Source organism: Canis lupus, chromosome 28, assembly GCF_011100685.1.
Source record: "Canis lupus familiaris isolate Mischka breed German Shepherd chromosome 28, alternate assembly UU_Cfam_GSD_1.0, whole genome shotgun sequence".
NCBI lineage: Eukaryota > Metazoa > Chordata > Mammalia > Carnivora > Canidae > Canis > Canis lupus.
The window spans coordinates 36433329-36451944 of record NC_049249.1 but is presented as its reverse complement, the minus strand read 5'-3'; the positions used below and the strand labels follow the sequence as shown (position 1 = coordinate 36451944).

Here is an 18616-nt window from a genome sequence, read left to right as displayed (position 1 = left end):
GATTTTACATTTTAGGGCTTACGTTAATGACACATAAAAGCATGTTTTGCACTAATGTTTCCTGAATTTTTTTTAATGTAGGAAAAAATGGAGCATGCAACATTGAAATGGTTCTTGCAGGCATGCTGATACCCACTTAGTTAGAAGACTTCCCCAAGGACCACACAGTAATAAAGGTCCAGGACTGCAGGTGGGAGCCACAAGGATGCTGAAATAGCACAAACCCTTCTGTTCCACCTACTTCCAGGGAACCACATATGGGAAGCTCATACCAAGGCTTTTTCAAACCCCTTTTGACTTATCCTCCGAAAAAGACTAATAGCAATTCCATTTTTCCAGAAAGAGTTTTGTTCAGTGATTCAATGATTTTACTTCTGACAATTAGAATAGCCAATATTTAATGCATGAGGTGCTGACATGCTGTGCATCTTCTGGATGGAGGCCAGGCTCACCTTATGGCTTAATATCAGGAATTAACAGTGGTCAGGGAGGGAGACACAGAACACATGAAGAGGTCCTATCCTATGGAGATCATGGCCCTCCATGTCTGTGTTTATGGATGTCAAGTGCCCTCATGTGATTCCCTTACCTACTCAGCCAACCCTCCCTGTGATGCCAATGGATGAAGTCAGATTCCCATGGAGAGCATCTCCCCAAATACCACATCCCCATAAACTCACAAGGGAAGTGCTCCAAAGAGCCGAGACCTGCCGTCGGTGTAGGAGCATGAAGAACCAAAACATTCCAAGGGAAATGCCACAAGAAAATTACCCATGGCAGCGAAGCCAGCCTGAAAATGCATCAGTTCCAAATGCTGACCCACCAAACACATGAATCCTACAAGCACCCCAAGCCCAGTGTCTTTTCTACAGAAACCCAATGCTCACAAATGACATTTGCCCTCAGTAGCTCTTGACATGCTAACCTGAACCACAAGACCACATCCAGCATAAAGACTACACAGCAACCTCCTAGAATCCAACAGGCTGGGAAGATCTCCTGGCAATCCTGTTCGGGTCCAATCATGCCTGCGTCCATCCTCACAGCCTTTGGCAGGACATCTCCAGGATGACGGTCTTCAATCCCTTCTGCTGAAACACATCACCCAGCTTGACAACCCTCACCTGGAGGGCAAGCCTGTTCACTGGGTCACCCCTGCTCACTGGGTCATCCCTATCACTGCCACCATCTTGGAGGTAGGTCAGATTTCCAAGACATCTAGATCAGAGGGAGAAGTTGGGGCTATGAAGCCCTGGACCCTAACAATATGATAAAGGAAAACAAATGTCGCTGGGCAAAACAAGCATAAGAGGAACCCAACAGAGGTAGAAGGCCAGTCCGGGTTGGGAGGAGGAGTGTGTCTGTGAACAGTCTTAGAAAATCAGAGGAACACAGTTCTGGACTCAGAGATAGCAGACATGTCCCTCCAGACTCTGGGACCCAGATGCCCTGGCCAAAATCGATCTCTTGCCACCCCATTTATCTGTCATCCTGGACAGGCAGTTGTTGACTTCACCGTTCCCAGAGGTAATTGAGTGTGTTAGTGTCATTTGTCAGAATTACTCCAGGGTGAAGAAGTGACAGCTGCCCTGTTCATCTTCGGCAGGAGATGCTGTCAGCCATCTTCAGCTACCTGGCGGGAACGCCCACCTTCTCCCCAAACCAGGGGTCCGTGTGTTAGCTGCACTTGTTTGTTATCCAGCTTCTCTTGATAAGAAATGACAAAACTTTTTGGAAACTTCATTACCATTTTGTCACACGGAAAGACATTTCATTGCCTTAGCTCCCCCCAAGAACACAAAAATAATCGTCCTGATGGACCCGCAACCTCAAGCTGGACGTTTCCGGTATCCAGGAGAACCGTAGCTCATCTATCCTTCGTCACCCTCCCCACCCAAGGCTGGTAACGGTAAAGTGGGGAATGGGGAGTAGCACACTTCCTTGGAAGGAGGATAGAAGGAGTCAATGCTGGCAGAAGGACTTTATGAAAGCAGCCCGACACTCCAATGTAAAGGACCACCACCTCCCAGCCCCAGAGCAGAGCTCCAGAGACAGGCTGCCAAGGTGCCTAGGCTTTCCTCAGACCTCGCTGACCTCACCAGGCATCTCATGCAGGCTCCCAAGAACAGAGGGTCACAGGGCAGCAGCACCCTTCAGAAACACAGCCCCAGGTCCCAGGAAGAAAGGCAATGCTCCAGAGACCTTGAGAGGCCAGGAGGACCAAAGCTGGAGGCAAAGCAATCAGCACATCTTGTTGGTGGCCTGTGATCTGCAGGCCCCAACATGGCCCTGGGAGAGATCTGCACGCAGAAGGGCCCCAGATGCCTGGTGCATGGACCACCATCCATGATGACTGGTTCTACGGTCCTTGCTGGGATGCAATCTCCATGAGAGCAGAGGTCTTGCTCCCATTCAAGGAGAGGAGCTCCCACATGTAAACTAAGACCTGACTGTGTGTGCATGTGAGCTCCTCCTAGCAGGACAGCTGTCACACATAGGACTTGTTCGTGGTCTATAAACCACAGCGCGTGGCTCCTGTGTGGTGGTAAGGAGGGACCTGGTCCAAGCCACCCTGTCCTGTCCTAGGAAGACATCAGAGGGAAGACAGCATCATAACAAGTTCTCTCTCCCTTTTCACAGGACAGTGTCCAAAGCAGTTGGACAGGAGTGTGCAGGGATGCACGCGCACATGCAGACTCATATACAAGAGCTGGTGTGGGTCACGTGCAATTCCAGGTGCACAGTATGGAGTGACAGATGTGCAGCGGGAAGCCAGTCTGCCTCCCAGTGCTGCCCAAGCTGTTTAACCGCCCCCGCCAGGGCACAAGTGACACAAGTTCCCCAACGTCATCTCTCAAAGACCGTCACTTACTCCACATTTCAGTGACTTCCAACTTCTTCAAGAAGCCATGGAGCACAAGGTCTAGTGACACCCAGGTCTCTCAAATTTTACCATCAAGTTGAAACAAAAAACGTAGAGCACAGAAGAAAGTATACCACACACACTCGCACCACAAACACACACGACTCACTACACAGCTCACCATACACATCACATACATACACTACACAACACATACTTACACACTACATGCACACACACCAAACACACATTCATACCTGCAATGCAGAATTTTAAAGCATCAAATGCCATCTCTGGCAGCTGAGAAAGAAGAATCTCCTGTCATATTCTGAATGTCCCAGCTCAATGTCCTGAATACCCTTCGTCATGAACAGAGTGCCATTTCTCTACCATGATCGACGCCAATAGTCCAATTAAGAATTAAGTTCATGACAGATGGCCTGGGAAACCGAAAATCCCCCCCCCAAAACAAACAAACAAATAAACCTTTGCATTTTTAACAGAAAACTCATTTTAAATAAACTAGCCCCACATAACCACTTGGAAAATAGCTACAATAAATATCTGACTGAAGCCTAGGAACCTGGGTCAATCTTCAATCTTGAGAAAGATTTTACTCTCATGATGGTTCAGTTTACCCACCACATTAGGAAATGATGAAATCCACCCTGCTTACAATTTTCTTTGGATCTTGGGCAAGTTACCTATACTCTATAAGCCTTTATCTGCCAAATGGGGCTGTGTCTTTACCTTTGAGTTTCCCTGCAAGAATCAGATGATATAATTTGTGCATTCAATAAATGGGAGCTGCCAATAACAGTAATAGAAATAATATCATTATACAAAGTCAGCTTTTTCAACAGAGGTACATAAAGAGGAATGCCTCAGAGCTGCACTGCCCAACAGGGCAGCCAGTGAACACTTGAAGTAGAGCTGGTACCACTGAGGAACAGAATTTTCAAATTCAGTTAATTTTTAAGACATTAAAACATAAAAGTAAAAAAAAATTATACTTGCTTACTGGAAACACTGTAATGGAACAATTCAGGTATGCAAACTTACTTTTCAGTGGTAAATTTTATTAAATGTTCAAAATCCAGATTAAGTATGTATGATAAAAATTTAGATGTGCTGTTGGGTGTCAAAAATACACTGGATTTCAGAGACCCAGTATGGAAAAAAAAAATGAATGGAAACCATGTCATTAGTAATATTTAGATTGAAGTTGTGTTGAGATATTTTAGATAAATCATTAAAATTAATTTCAGCAATTGCTTTGTCCTTTGTTTTTAATGTAGCCTCTAGAAAATTATAAAGTGTGCCTGTGGCTTACATTGTATTTGTGTTGGACAGCATGGTCTCAAAGTACACTAGGAAACAGATGTTAAAGACCTCCTGTGTGGTTTCTCATTTTAATGAACTGGTGTTCAGCCCTGGAAGGAGAATCAAGGCCACAGCAGATCTCTCCTATCAGATCTCTCTTCACATGGATGTGACCACCAGGCTTGTGAGCGCCGGGTTAGTGTGAGTCGAGGCAGAGACAGGACCCACAGGGAAGCCAGAACAGTTGTGCAAGGGAAGCTTGCACAGTTCTCCTGATTTTTCCCATTGTATGAGGGAAATGCAGGCAGCCCGGCACAGGCAGCCAGGAAGGGGCAGGCAGCCCAGGGGATCCAGATTCACACAAATGAGCTATGGGGATCAGAGGTCCCAGCCACCCTTCCACAAGCCCCTCTCCCAGTGTGATCCACTATGATTACAGACAGCAATAATTCGACATCTGTTCATGCTCAGCTGTGCAGGCTGAAGCCATGATGATTAATGCCCTGGTAATGGGCACAAAGTAAAAAATATTAATCTTTATAAAAGGTATTCAACAGGCATCATCAGCTTATAAATGTCCAAATAGAATATCCGTCTATAACCCCATTACAGCTCTACATTAAGGCAAGATGCAAATACGAGAATGAATTTGTCCATTTAAAACATTCGTTTTATGAACACTGAGTAATGTGCTGCTTAATTTTTAGTTTGGTCACATTAAACAAATGATCCATAAAGTGCATTTAATAACCTTGAGCCTGTTACAAAGAACTGAGATCCAGATTAACATTTTTAATGAGAATTAAACAGTAGGAGCTATATAAATGGGGGATGCTTGTTACTCATTTGTTATAGACACTCATCTTATTTTTCAACTATCTAAGAACTCTGTACCCACATGATTCAATTTGTTCGAATGATTTTCTCCCTCAAGTCTTCAAACAACAGAAATGCAGGAAATGTAGTCAGCACTGTAAGGGATCACAGGAGCCATGTACTTATGTCCAGATTGACAGATGGGGGTACCAGGGATGTATGGGGATTGCGCCACTAAGCACCCAAGCCAGAATTAGGTGCCTGATTCTGAAGCCAGCACTCCTTAAAATAAATGACCCATGCATGCGACTACATGTGGTTCAGGTATCTTCACATGTCAAATGCAGATTACATTTTTCCAAGTATCATTTAAATGCAACAAGTCATACTCACTGGTAGTACCAGGAGAATCAATTCATATTGAGTAACCCTAAGTATGTCACTTTTCCTTTTTGATTTTCTTCTCCATTTTCTCTTTGTGAAATGAAGTAAAAACAACTGCCCTGCACCATGTTTCTATTTCTATTACCTGGTAACACCTTCATAAGTATTTTGGTCAGAAACTCCTCAGTGCCACTCAGCTGAGTGCTGAAATGATCAGAAATGAGATAATATGCATGTCAGCTTTGAGGTATGCAATGCCATAGAATTTTAATTGATAAGATGACATTGAAATTTAAAGAATCCATGGACACCTGGGTTGTGCAGTTGGCTGAGCGTCCAATTCTTGGTTTTGGCACAGGTCATCATCTTAGGGTTGTGGGAGCAAGCCCCACGCTGGGCTCTACACTCACGAAGCATGCTTGGGATGCTCTTTCTACCTCTCTCTCTGCCCCTCTTGCACATGCTGTCTCTATTATCTCTCTCAAATAAATAAAACCTTAAAAAAAAGAAATTAAAAGAACCTTGGAAATTGGAAGGACACGACAGGATATATACTGTATGGCAATGTGAAAAGAAGCTGATCAAAGATATCTTCTAGATGAAGCCACTGGACCTAGTAAAATAGGTGTCATCTTTTTGGAAGAAGGGATGGGACAGCAAATATGTTGTATCCCCCAGTCTTGAAATGTTTAATAATTAAGTTAAACACTCATTAGTATTGTAGTAATAAAGACTTTTTCAGGGGATCCCTGGGTGGCTCAGTGGTTTAGCGCCTGCCTTTGGCCCAGGGCGTGATCCTGGAGACCCGGGATCGAGTCCCGCATTGGGCTCCCAGCGTGGAGCGTGCTTCTCCCTCTGCCTGTGTCTCTGCCTCTCTCTCTCTCTCTCTAGGTCTATCACGAATAAATAAATAAAATATTTTTTAAAAAAAGAATTTTTCAGAAGAAAGAAATGAAAGAACCATCAACAGGGAAGAATCACAAATGAGTCTCATTTACAAGCAGATGAAAAAATTAAGGAGTCAAGCAAAATCCTGGGGAAGTCTATGTGGGAACAGCCAGTCAGGCCAGAAATGAAGTGCATTAAGGAGGTGGTTTGGTAAGTTCGGAAAGAATGCTACAGGTCTCCAAGTCCTTGGCCAGAATCTTACCACGTGGAGGATGAGAAAACAAAAAGACAATATACAGGGCTTGGGTGTGGTATGCATTTTTTTAACCAGGAGGGTGAAGGTAGACAAAAAAGTAGGTCTTGGTCAATGTAGTCCAGCAAATACAGTGTTTTTTTTACTATGGATGTCTGCTGCAATCACTTGATGTAACTGCCATCTGTCACTCAATACATTCCTAAAACCTAAAACCTCTATAGCTCATTCTAGCCTTGCTTATTTAAAAATATACAGGACCATACTGAAATCTGAGGATTGCTGCATCAAGGATTACTATGCTCTGTCAAACTTATATCTTATTCACTTTATGGAAAAGACTAGAGTGGCTTAGCATCATAGCTATGTTTGTTGTACCTAAGTGGGGGTTCTCAGCTTTCTACTGATTAAGATTTTCATCAATGTTTTTTCATGGTGGTAGATTCTTTGTAAATAAATTGGCTTCCAAGATTGAATTGACCAGCTAAGATTTTTTAAAAACCCACAAAAAATAACAACAAAAAGCCTACAAATTCCTGACTCCCCTGACAATAAAATGTATATGTTAAAAACAATGTAAAAACTATATGGTCCAGTCCACTCCATCTTGAGGGATGGTCGATGCACTCAGGAAACGGTTTATACAACAGGAAAAAAAAAAAAAAAAAAAGGAGTCTTCAAGGAGAATCTGAAAGAAGACAGACTGACCTGGTGCTCCTCCAACTGTCCCAGGCAAGTAACATATCATGGAGGTACAGAGCTTATCTCATAGGGCTTGGAAGGAATCATGAACTGGGGAGACCTACCTGCAGTCCTCGTGCCCTGTGTGAGCATGACTAGATACAGGGCAATCGAGGCAGCCTCTTCTAAAGCTGCTCTTCTTGCTCCCAACATTAAGCAATAGGGATAGGAGCCCACCCAGAGGTGGGTACAGAACAAGGGATCAACAGACTATGATAAAGGTGGGACCAACTACACCCTGAGGAACTACTGGCACTACCAATGTGATCACACTTAAGAGTCCACACACACACAACAAAAAAAAAAGTATGAAAACACCATGAGCACAACACTACATTTTTGCTTATTTTTGCCTAGTCTGTTTACATTTGTTTTAGTTTATTCATATATTTGTATTTTATCTTGTTCCATATGGCATTTGAAGTGAATTCAGTATTCAGAATGTATTACTCATAGAGTGGGGTGTGAAATAGTTTTAAGAACAGAGTGGGGTGATGGATTTCTAACAAGACAGCTCCTTAATCAGCACCACAGTGGTGGACAGCACCCTGCCCGGGATTCTCCTCGCTGATTGGTAGGACTTGCTGTTTAACCCCTGGGCCCTTATCTGGAAATTAAGAGAATTATGCTTTTCCAATTATATATTTTTAAGCTGATGGCTCTGAAGCTTCTCAGAGGAATCAAATGTGCTAACCAAGAGTCCTGAGCACATGACAGGTGCTTACCAAATTATAATGGAATGGAAATGGATATAATTGAGAAACTGAAATTGAGTTCACTCTCCTAGACTCAGTAAGCCCTCTCTGAAAGGCTGCATTCTTTTAATAAATACTCTTTTCAAACACTCATATAATGAATGATATAGAGTGATATACAGAATGAGGTATGAAAAAGGTACAGTACTTTACAGATAAAGATTAAAATTTTCTCAAGAATAGGAGAAAATGATTTCACATTCCACCATTATTTCAAGAATGGGTCTTTCGGGTTCAAAGCCAGTAAGTAACATTCTTTAGAAATCATCACACAACCACCTAATTAAAGCATCCTGGAATGAGATATGCGTGGTATGTTACATGACCGTGGCACTCAACTCCAATTTTGCTTCCTGTACAATATCCCTCAAGTTAACAAAATTACTGTAGAGTAGCTCTGGGTTTAAGATCCCTTCAATAAAGACAAATCTCTCTCCACTTCCAACAGTAGAGAAGCTCAAGAGTTTTTATTTTGATTTGTTTATGGATCGAAGCATTAAGAAGGTATATTTTATTAATAAATCTATTATTAAATGATAAATTTAATCTATATTAAACATATAGCTATTCTTTCTACAATTTAAAGTAGAGGCTGATTGATAGAGTGATCTTAAGAAATATAAATTTTAGAACTGGGATTAATCACAACAAAAACAGTCTGGAAATCTGACTTCAATATTTCCTAATAGCTAGTCCCATTGGTATCTGAGCCTTTGCCCTCAGATTTCAAAGGGCTGCTGTAACTAATGTTTCTACCATTAAAAAGGAGAGTTTCACTCTGCTTGATAACTGGAAGAATCATTCACCTTGAAAATAAGAATGAGGAAAATAATTTAAGCTCTCTAGGCCTACATTTTGAAGAAGCTCTGTATTGTTCAAAAATGGAACACAAATGAAGTTTTATGAGGCTGACGAACACTGTTTAAAAGGAGCCTGTTTGCTATATTGAAAGAAAGAGCCATGGGAATGGCCAGAAAATGAGGGAATGGCACATTTCCCATTCATACTCACTGCTAGATTCCAACCATCAGGGGAAAAAGACAAACCCAAAAATGAAAAACAAACAAATGGATGCCAATGAATAGTGAGCTTAAACAACGTAATCCACCAAGAGTATTAAACTACTGTCAAGACTATAAAGGGATTATCTTGCTACTAAGTCTTCAAATCTTTACTCTTCAAATCTTATGCTACCTTCCAGAAGCAAAAAAAAAACTTAAGACACAATGGTAAGTACACTGTGGGCTCTAAAGAAAATCTGTCAGGTGGTTTGGTCATTTTCAATATGGAAATATGGAAAGGTCAGTTCCTGAAAAGATGCAGTGTTACCCGGACTGAGGATTCCCAAAGTTCTCAGGTTCAGATCCACGGTGGAAAGGAGCCCATGTGGATGAGAGCATGTGTTCCAGAAGCTCTCTCACCTTCACTCAAAGGCATCTTGCAAGTATGTCCAATGCTCCTGACTAATTTGAAATTGAATGCAATCTCAGGTTGACTCCTTTTTTACCCAATTGCTGTAACATTAATGTAAAACATTTTTGTGGGCATAAATCCTAAACCTTCGTGTCCTAGTGTTTATTTTAATTAAATTACATTGAAACTTTTCATTTCTATAATAGGATTTAAGCTTTAATTTTCGCAGCTTTTGTCAGATATGTGGGCAACAATATAATCACAGGGGAACAAAGCTACAAATGCACAAATTATGAAGCTCTGACCTTTCTGTCTCTTTGCATCTTGCTTTGAAAATCTGCTCACTCCACACCACAGATTATATGCAAGAGTCATCTTTTTGTGAAGCACATAATCTATTTAACCAGCTTTCAAGTAGTCAAGTCACATCGCGAGACAACGCTTGGAAGCCATTACCGCCCATTCATTGGCTCCCGTGCACAGCATGCTAAGGAGTCAAACGCCCTTCGCCTCAGCTCAGGAGCAGGAGCGGGAACATCCAAGGTGGAGTGGAGACACCAGACTGGTAACCAGCCCCTCTGTGCATCCTCCCTTTCCCGAAAAAAAGTCATTCACTCTTTGAATACCACCAAACTTGTGAAAAGACATCCTAATGGCATGCTATGGTGGCTGGGATAAAACTTACCATAATCTTAACAAAAAGCTACCTTGAATCCAGAGGTAGAGTTGAACTGTACTCCTTTCCCACCTCACATGTCCACAAAACTGAGGAAGAACTAAATCAGAAGCAAAAAGGTGATCCTAATTTTATAAAACTGTTCATGGATGACCCTCCACAGCTTCAGCCACTCCTAAGTCTTTGTTTCCCATCTCTCCTTCCTCTTCCATGATCAATCCATACAGGGCTAAGGGAAGAGAGCCAGCCAGTTTCTCTGTACAAACACAAAACCTCTCCTCCCCTGAATCTAGTGAACTACGTATGTATGCAGCTGGTCACGCCTCCTCCTCCTCTCTGCTGCCCCCTGAGAAATGAAGTGCTGTATTCAGAAATCCACGGCCATTTTTGTTTGTGCAATAAGTCCGTACTGTGGACAAGCACACTGTCCTAGGAGCCAGCAATCAAGCAGCAACAGCATAAAGAAAGCCATATTTAGGGAGCTCTCATTTTAGGGAGAGACCACAGGTAAGCAAGCCAAAGAAGAAAAAATAGGCAATGATTTCAGGTAGTGGGGAGTGTCAGGCCTGGGGCACTGGGGCTGGGGGTATTCCATGCAGGGTGATCAGAGTACCTCTCAGAGGAAACTCCCTATAACACTTTTCTCTCTTTTCTCTCTTTGATCCAAGTTTACTATCTTTTAGCTCATATTTGACATGATAATTACCCTCCTCGATGAGGGCAGGATCTTATCTGCCATTCTCTACTGAATCCTCTGTAAAAATGAGAGACATGGCTAATGCTGATTGACTGTGCCTTAGACGTGAGATGAAAATCTCAGCACTATACATACTTTCATCTTCAAAATGCATGATGGAGAAAAATAAAATAAAATAAAAAAAAACAAAAAAACAAAATGCATGATGGAGGAAACAAGAACAAGGCAGTGAGAAAGCTGAAGCCAGGAGGGTAACTTGTTGAAGGTCACTGAGATAGCAGGTGATAGAGGTAGGATTTGAACACAGGTAGTCTGATCATAAAACCCACACATTCAGTCCTGCTGTGTCCTACCCTGCCTCATCACAGACAGGCCTCCAGAAATACACAGTTCTTTCTTAATGAGGAAGTAAAATAATTTGTAGGAGAAATGACACAAACCATTATTTTTTTTTTCCTTTTTAAACAAATCACAGTTAAAGGAGAGGCTCATGCACTCAGTGGTGCTTACTGTGAGTAGTCGAGTCTCCAGAGGGCCTGGTGCCCAGGCTTTATTGGCAGACCATGTGGCAGGCACCCACCATGGCCACCAGGTCCATCTCAGCTCCTGAAAAGCCTTCTTATACCTGGGAGAGATCTCCATATGACAAGCTGTGCCTCCCCAGTACAGAAGTCAGAACAAGTCCACAGGCACTCTTGCACCTGGAAGGCAGGTCCTGCCAAGGAGGCAGGTCCTGCCAAGGAGCTCTGATGCAACTAGAAACAAGCAGTGGGCGGGACAGCTCTATGAAGAACTCCCATTTCCCTCCACCAGGGTAGTGGCCACAGAAGCAGCAGGATAGCACAGCCCAGACCCAGAGGAAGCACGGCAGCTGGGACACCCGTGAGTAAGCAGCGACAGGAGCCACAGTTTCCACACCAACGGGGTCAAACAACCCTCTCTGCCAAAACACACATCCCCTGCGATGGCCTCGCACACTCAGCTGGATACGACCTCAGTTTCCGGGTCCTTCAGAAGACAGAGAAGCAGCAATCAGGAAAACAAGGCTGCAACGACAGGACACAGCAAGCCTCAGCCTACCGGGACCCAACTTGGCAAAGGCAGGCCTCTCTGCAGAGAAACAATTCCAGTTCAGTATGCCTAGCCTTGCTGCACCCAGATCATCTTGTCACTCCCACTGAATGGAGATTCTTAAAACTATGGAACGTATTCAATATGGGGGGTGGCGGGGTGGTGAGGAGGAAAGCAATGTTTTAGAGCAAAGTAACTCAGTGAATCCCTTCTAGGAGCCAGGCAACCCACATGCTGGTGAGCAAAGACAGGCCCTGGAGTCCCCACTGGGGAACCTAGAGGAGCCACACGGTGATGTACCCTGACCACACAACTTCAGTTCTGTACAGTTCTAGAACTCTGGACATGTGGGGCGCTCATCTGACTGGTTCCACTGGGATCAGGAAAAGCACACAGACCAGGACCATCACAAACTAATAAAAACTGGAACAAAGCAGGAAAATCAGGGCCATCCCATCACATCAGAAAATACTTTGACTTCAACGATTTATACCAAACATGGTACAGAATATTTTGCAAAAGTAATGATATCTGAAGACTTCCGCTGATTAGTCTTTCCTGAGAAGGAGGTGAGATGGCTGTAGGCTGCCTTGAAAAAGCAGGCGGCCCACAGATGAGAAAAATCAGGGTTGTCTTTGCTATCCCTTCGCAGAAAGTTTCTTAATGCTCAAAGCCTGTATGACGGGACAGGGGGTCCTCCTTCTTCACACTGGACATGGGACGGTGTATTCTGAAACATTTCCAGACGGCCTGTGAGCATCTGGAAGCACATGTGGGCAGCCAATGCTGGTTTAAGACAAGGCCCACTGACTGGGTAGCTGGGGAGCTGCTTCTAAGACAGGAGGCTTCAGGCGAGCTGTGGCTCTTGTAGCACAAAGTCAGTCTCGATTCACATTATTTCACATGACCTCATTTTCCATGTTGGTGCAGCTTGCTATGAAAATTAAGTCCCTAACTTTGTACTTAAGATTTTAGGTTAATAATTAACAGCATGTTGCAAAACTTCCACAACAGGCCTTGAGGCGGTCTTTAATACAAGACTTACAGAACAAGAGCGAAAGGAGAAACGGTGCAGGAAGGAAGAAAATCAGAATCGCCAGACTCCCAGGCTGACGGAATTACCAAAAATAAATACGAAGAGTCCCTTCCAGCTTTCTACTAGCTAAGGAAATAAAGTTACGCTTCAATAGAAGAAAACACTCCCTTGAAATGTATTCTTAGAAGAATTTCTATTTTAAATATTTTTAATCGAACCTTTTATATTTTAGGTCCTCATTCAAAGAGAGCTATGTGATAGGTGGTACAGAGTTTTGTAATAGAAATTATGTGACATAGGGAAGGAGGTCATCCCGATGTCAACAGTCAATAAAAGTACAATCAATCCATCGACAATTGCTATTCATTGGTAATTGTTCATTCAACGAAGTGGTGTAGGTCGGTGCTGGTGGTGGTGTGTGCATCCTTGGGTTGGAGGGTTAGGAGAAGGGACATCAGTAACTCTCCTAATATAATCCAAATAGAAAACTTTTGGGGGGTTTTACTTGCTCTGGTATAAAATGTAGTCGATACAGAAAGAAACAATGATGCAGTGGTCCCCACCCATCACCTCATCATCACGCCCTCCTGAACCCCATAGTTTCACCAAGCTTTAGAAGACACCTGAGGAATGAGTAATTCAAGACCCAGCCCTCCAATGAGGCCCTGAAGTATGGACAGTCGGGATTGCTAGCTGAAGGAGATTCCTGTGCTTTGAATCCCAAACAATGGCAACGGAGCTGCCTTTCAATTATGCAAGTCAGCTATGGGCTTGTGGCCCAGATAGAAATGTTTGGAGGGGCTGCAGAAACCCATTCACTTCTTAGTTTGATGTTTCCTCTCAAAAAGAACATTCCCACTCAAGTGAAGTCTTGGCATTTTCTCTTAACATAAACCTTCATTGTAAGTGTAGACTCCAGTGCAATGATAAAGTTCGATCAAGAAATCAGGTTAAAGCCAGCAGGAAAACAGAGGCTCCAGGAGCCCAGAAGTTACGAAAGACTAATCTGGACATACACTGAGTTCTAGATGCAGCCAGGAGCCCAATAGGACACCCCCAGCCAGGGCTGCTCCGTCCCTAAAACGCCACACTCGAGGACAAAAGAAAATGAATGGAACAGCCAAATGTCTGGACACAAACAGAAGAGTAGAGATCTGTGCCTCTCGGTCAGAATGTCACTCAACGGTCCCCACATCTGCCTCCACTAAATGAGAAAGGTTGTGGAATTATGCAAAGGTTTTAAGCTTTCAATAAAACTGCTTGACAAGTGTAAAATATTAATTCAATCTGTCCAAATAGAAAGAAAATGATTAATAAAAAGGGTAGGGAGATAACGTGGGGAAATAGAAGGTGTTCCTCAGGATAAATGAGTTGAGGAATCATTAAAATTCTTATTACTTTGAGCAGGGTTTGAGGAAGCCCTGTCAAAGAATGCAAAGTTCAGGAAAAGACAGTACCATTATTTCTAAATTTAAAGAAAACTTGACATTTTTCTTTGCAATCATCTGAATGGAGGCAGGTGATTGCCTCCCCAGGATAGACAATCACACATCTTAAAGGCTACAATGTACGCTGATTATCTTAGGGCTTTAGTGTATACCTAAATTACAAACTACGAGGCTTTCCCCTTCATCTTTCAATGATCTATCACTCCACTGTACATCAATTACCATTCTCTTGTAAGGACTAAATCTTCCTGTCTTGTAATGGAGCTGTCTTAATTGGTTGCAACCTCCGCTCCTTTTGGCATAGAGGAGAGAATTCAGAAGGGACAAGGCCTATAGACAATGAATAATGGGACAATTTAATGATTCTCAGGGTTCCACTCACCGTGCTGTGTGAAGAGGTCACTGTGAATGATTTCAATCAAGCAATATAGCTTCTGAATGGTCAGCAAACCCATGGGAACATTTAGGATGAAATCAGTAAACATTTTGCTATAATGAAAAACACAAGTGAAGAGTTTAGGAATATAACAGCAAAATGAGCCACTGTGTTCAAGATGATACTGAGATGCAAGGTCATTAAATGGTGATTAAGCTCTACCAGAACGTTGGATACTGCCCATAATAGAGACCAAAATCTCACCCAACGAAATGATGCTTTAAAATGTTATTTTTCACTTCATGCCCACTCAAATGGCTATAATCCAAAAGAGAGACAATAACAAGTGTTGGCTAGGATATGAAGAAACTGGAACCCTCATATCACGTTGATGGGAATGTAAGTTGGTGCAGCCACTTTGGAAAACTGCTTGGCGTTTCCTGAAAATGTTAAACCGGTTACTTAAGGACCCACTCCCAGGTATATACCCAAGAGAAATGAAAATACATATCCAACACAAACCTTGACAATGAATCATAGCAGTATTATTCTTCATATTCAGTAGGAGAAAAACCCAGATGTCCATCACCTCAGGAGCAGACAAACAACATATACCCATAAAATTCATCCCTAACAAGGAATGAAGTTCTTACAAAGGCTACAACACAGATAGACTTTGAAAATATTATGCCAAGTAAAAGAAGCCAGGCACAAAAGGCCACATATTATATAATTTCCTTCGTATAAAATGCCTGGAAAAGGCAGATCTGTAGACACAGGAAGGAGATTCGTGGTTGCCTTGGGCTGGGGTAGGGACAGATTATTAATGAGCACCAGGGATCTGAAAGGGGTGATGAAACTTCCCTACAACTGGATTACGATGACGGGCACACAACTCCGTAAAAATACTGAATGCCCTTTAATTAAATACTCTAAAACTGGCACACTTTATAGGATGCAACTTACATCTCACTAGAAATTTCTTTTTAAACATTACTTTTACAAACAGTTGATAAAACTATGAAGGGGTCTTAGACGAAGGGTTCTTGTTAGTAACAAAGAAAAGTCTTTCACCAATCATAACAAAGGTTCTATAAAATAATAATTTCAAGTACCGGCAAAGTTTGGGAAGACAGACACCAACATACTTTAGTAGAAAGTTGCTTTGACCTTTAGAGAGCAACTGAGTAGTATTTGTTAAAAATCTTTTAAGAAAATGCAAAAAAAGAAAATATAACACATGGTAATCCCACTTCACTGTTTTTCACTGTTTCTGCTAATGATATACATAAGGGCAAGATCCTACAGTTAAGCTACAAAAACATGTATCCTAGCATATTTTATAAGAATAAAAACCGAACAGAACCCAGTACCCATCACTATAGCACAGTGGCCTGTTTTGCTGTAGTCAGAAAGCCTGGGTTGGCCTTGAAGCACCACCACTGACCAGCTCAGTTATCAGGGACAAGTTACTTAGCATAAAAGTAGGCTAATAACAGAACCGATGTCATACCACTGTTGGAAAGATTAATTGAACAATACATAGAAAGTGCTTTGCGTGAAGCCTCTTCTATATGGAGAAAGCACATAATCGATGTCAGTGCCTACTGTTGCTACTTAAATAAATGATGGGCCAACATAGGATCGAACACCATGGAAGTTATTAAAAATTATGATGTAGAAGACTACTCCCCAATGTGGGAAAACAAAATGTCTTACATGCAGAAACTGCCTGTAAAATAAAGAATAATTGTGTTGAATTTTTTTAGGAAATATGTGTGCACATATGCATGTGAATATTTGTGCATGTGTGCAAATCCACATCCTTTCAGTTATTTTTAGGCAGTGGAATTAAGTTTGATCTATTCTCCTCTGTGGTCTCTTCTGTATCATCAAAACATCAATCAGTTTTCTAAAAAGGATACAATACTTACATGATTTACAAGGTCATGTAAAAAAAAAGGTCATATCTTATCAGTAGATAAGGTGGGGTGCCTGGGTGGGGCTCAGATGGGTAAGCAACTGATTCTTGGTTTCGACTCAGGTCATGATTTCATGGGTTGTGAGATCAAGCCCTGTATCAGGCTCCTGGCTCAGTGGAGAATCTGCTTGCAAGATTCTTTCCCTCTGCCCTCTCCTTACTCTGTCTCTAATAAATAAATAAATCTTTAAAAAATATATGAAATATCAGTAGATAAGGTGTTGAAGCAGCACACAGGCATGCATCAAGAGACAAGGGATCAAGAGCAGACGGGGCTGGCTCCAGAGAGGGGGTCTCCCTTGGCTCTCCAAGCACTGATGCAAGCACCCACTGTGAACGTGGATGCGGCCCCACTAGTTGGTTAGAGTCTGACCCCTGTGCCTCGAGAGAAGCACAATCCCAGAGTATGCCCATGGGCCACCCAACCACAGCTTGCCCCACTTCTCCTATTCTCCAGACCTGAAGCTCTCCAACAAAAGTCTCACTGAAAGCACCCAGAAGGTTCACTGAAACCCAAGGGCTGGGCCCCAGGCCCTATTTCTAACTGGGGAGACCTGGGAAGGAGCCTGAGATTCAGCATTTTCTGACAAGGCCGCAGGGGCTGCTGATACCTTCTGTGTATGCCGTAGGGATGGGACACACTCCCTAGACAGGGCAGACATGGCCCCTTCACATCTCCTCTTCTCATTGAGGGTGTGCTAAGCTATGCCCAGTGTTGTCGGTGCTGGGGGGCAGAAAATAAATGTGTCCATGGAGGACACTAAATCCTCAGGCATTTCAGAAACCTGGTGATTCGTGGAGGAGAGTACACCCCCCTCCTCCAGAAAGCCCCTCACCCTTCACCTCCCAGGCATGAGCAAGCTAAAGTAGACACAAAGAAAGGGGAGGATGAACATTGTTTATTCAGTTTAAACACTCGGGGGACACATGGACCTTTACTAATATTTAAATGGGCTTTTCAGCTGCTAAAAACAGTCCCATCTCCTGCAGGTAGTTTATGATGTCAAATGTTAAATCAAAACCACAATCAAATGCAGACAAGGGCGGTGCTTTAGGTGTCTGAGGTTAGAAAGGCTGCACATCCCAGTGGCTCTCAACAGTCATGCAGAACCCAGGGCGTCTACAAATTTCACAAGTAGACCTGGACTCAGCAACCAAGGAGGGAAAAACAGGTGGAAAAAGGAAGGATTCGGTCAGTCCTCAGCCTCACTCCTTGGTCTGAAAGCCCAACAACCAGCTTCCTTGAGGTTGCTTTGATTGTGTTAATGTTATCTTAGGTGACAACTCCTAACCATCCTGCCTGAGGCTTGCAGTCTGTCAGGAGGAGCTCACGATGAGCAGTTGTGCACGTGCAGGGGAGAGGAGTGAATAGTAAATCTCCTGTGTCAGATATTTTAGGTGCCAAAAACAAAACAAAAACCCAACCACTACATAGTGAAATTCAATCTCTCGAAGGAATGCAAAATGTCAAATTTGTATGATCTACCCCATGTGTCCCCTGAGTGTTTAACAAACTGCTAAAGAAAATACTTTGACTGTTGGTCAAAAGACACCATCCGATGGGGTCTTTTCAATATAAAGTCATCGTTAGGGAAGTATCCCAGATACGACAACCAGCATGTCTTCAGGAATGATCCAGGGCACTGACGCCTGCCAATATGAGACTGAACCTTGAGTCTCATAACCTCCATGCACAGAAAGGAGGCAAAGTGAAGGACATGGGAAGCCTGCCCCTCAGGTGCTTCCTTACCTGAGCTCTTTGGGATCGAACACCAATTTCACATCGTTGACAATAGTTGGCAAGTACTTCAACGCCGCCCCCTGCAAACCAAGAGCAAAGAATGCTGAGCCTAATGCAGTCTGGCAAATGTTAACACAAATCTGTAATTACTATG

General features: G+C 42.9%; 1 protein-coding gene across 2 annotated transcripts in view; it reads right to left on the bottom strand.

The window, feature by feature from the left end:
* Positions 1-18616, bottom strand: part of DOCK1 (dedicator of cytokinesis 1) — a 493779-nt gene that overhangs the window by 307178 nt on the left and 167985 nt on the right. For both annotated transcript variants that reach the window (XM_038579104.1, XM_038579105.1), the window contains exons 24-25: positions 18472-18542; positions 14747-14853 (exon numbers count right to left, since the gene is read on the bottom strand). In XM_038579104.1, coding sequence (XP_038435032.1) covers positions 14747-14853; positions 18472-18542 — 178 coding nt within the window. The remainder of the gene's footprint in view (positions 1-14746; positions 14854-18471; positions 18543-18616) is intronic.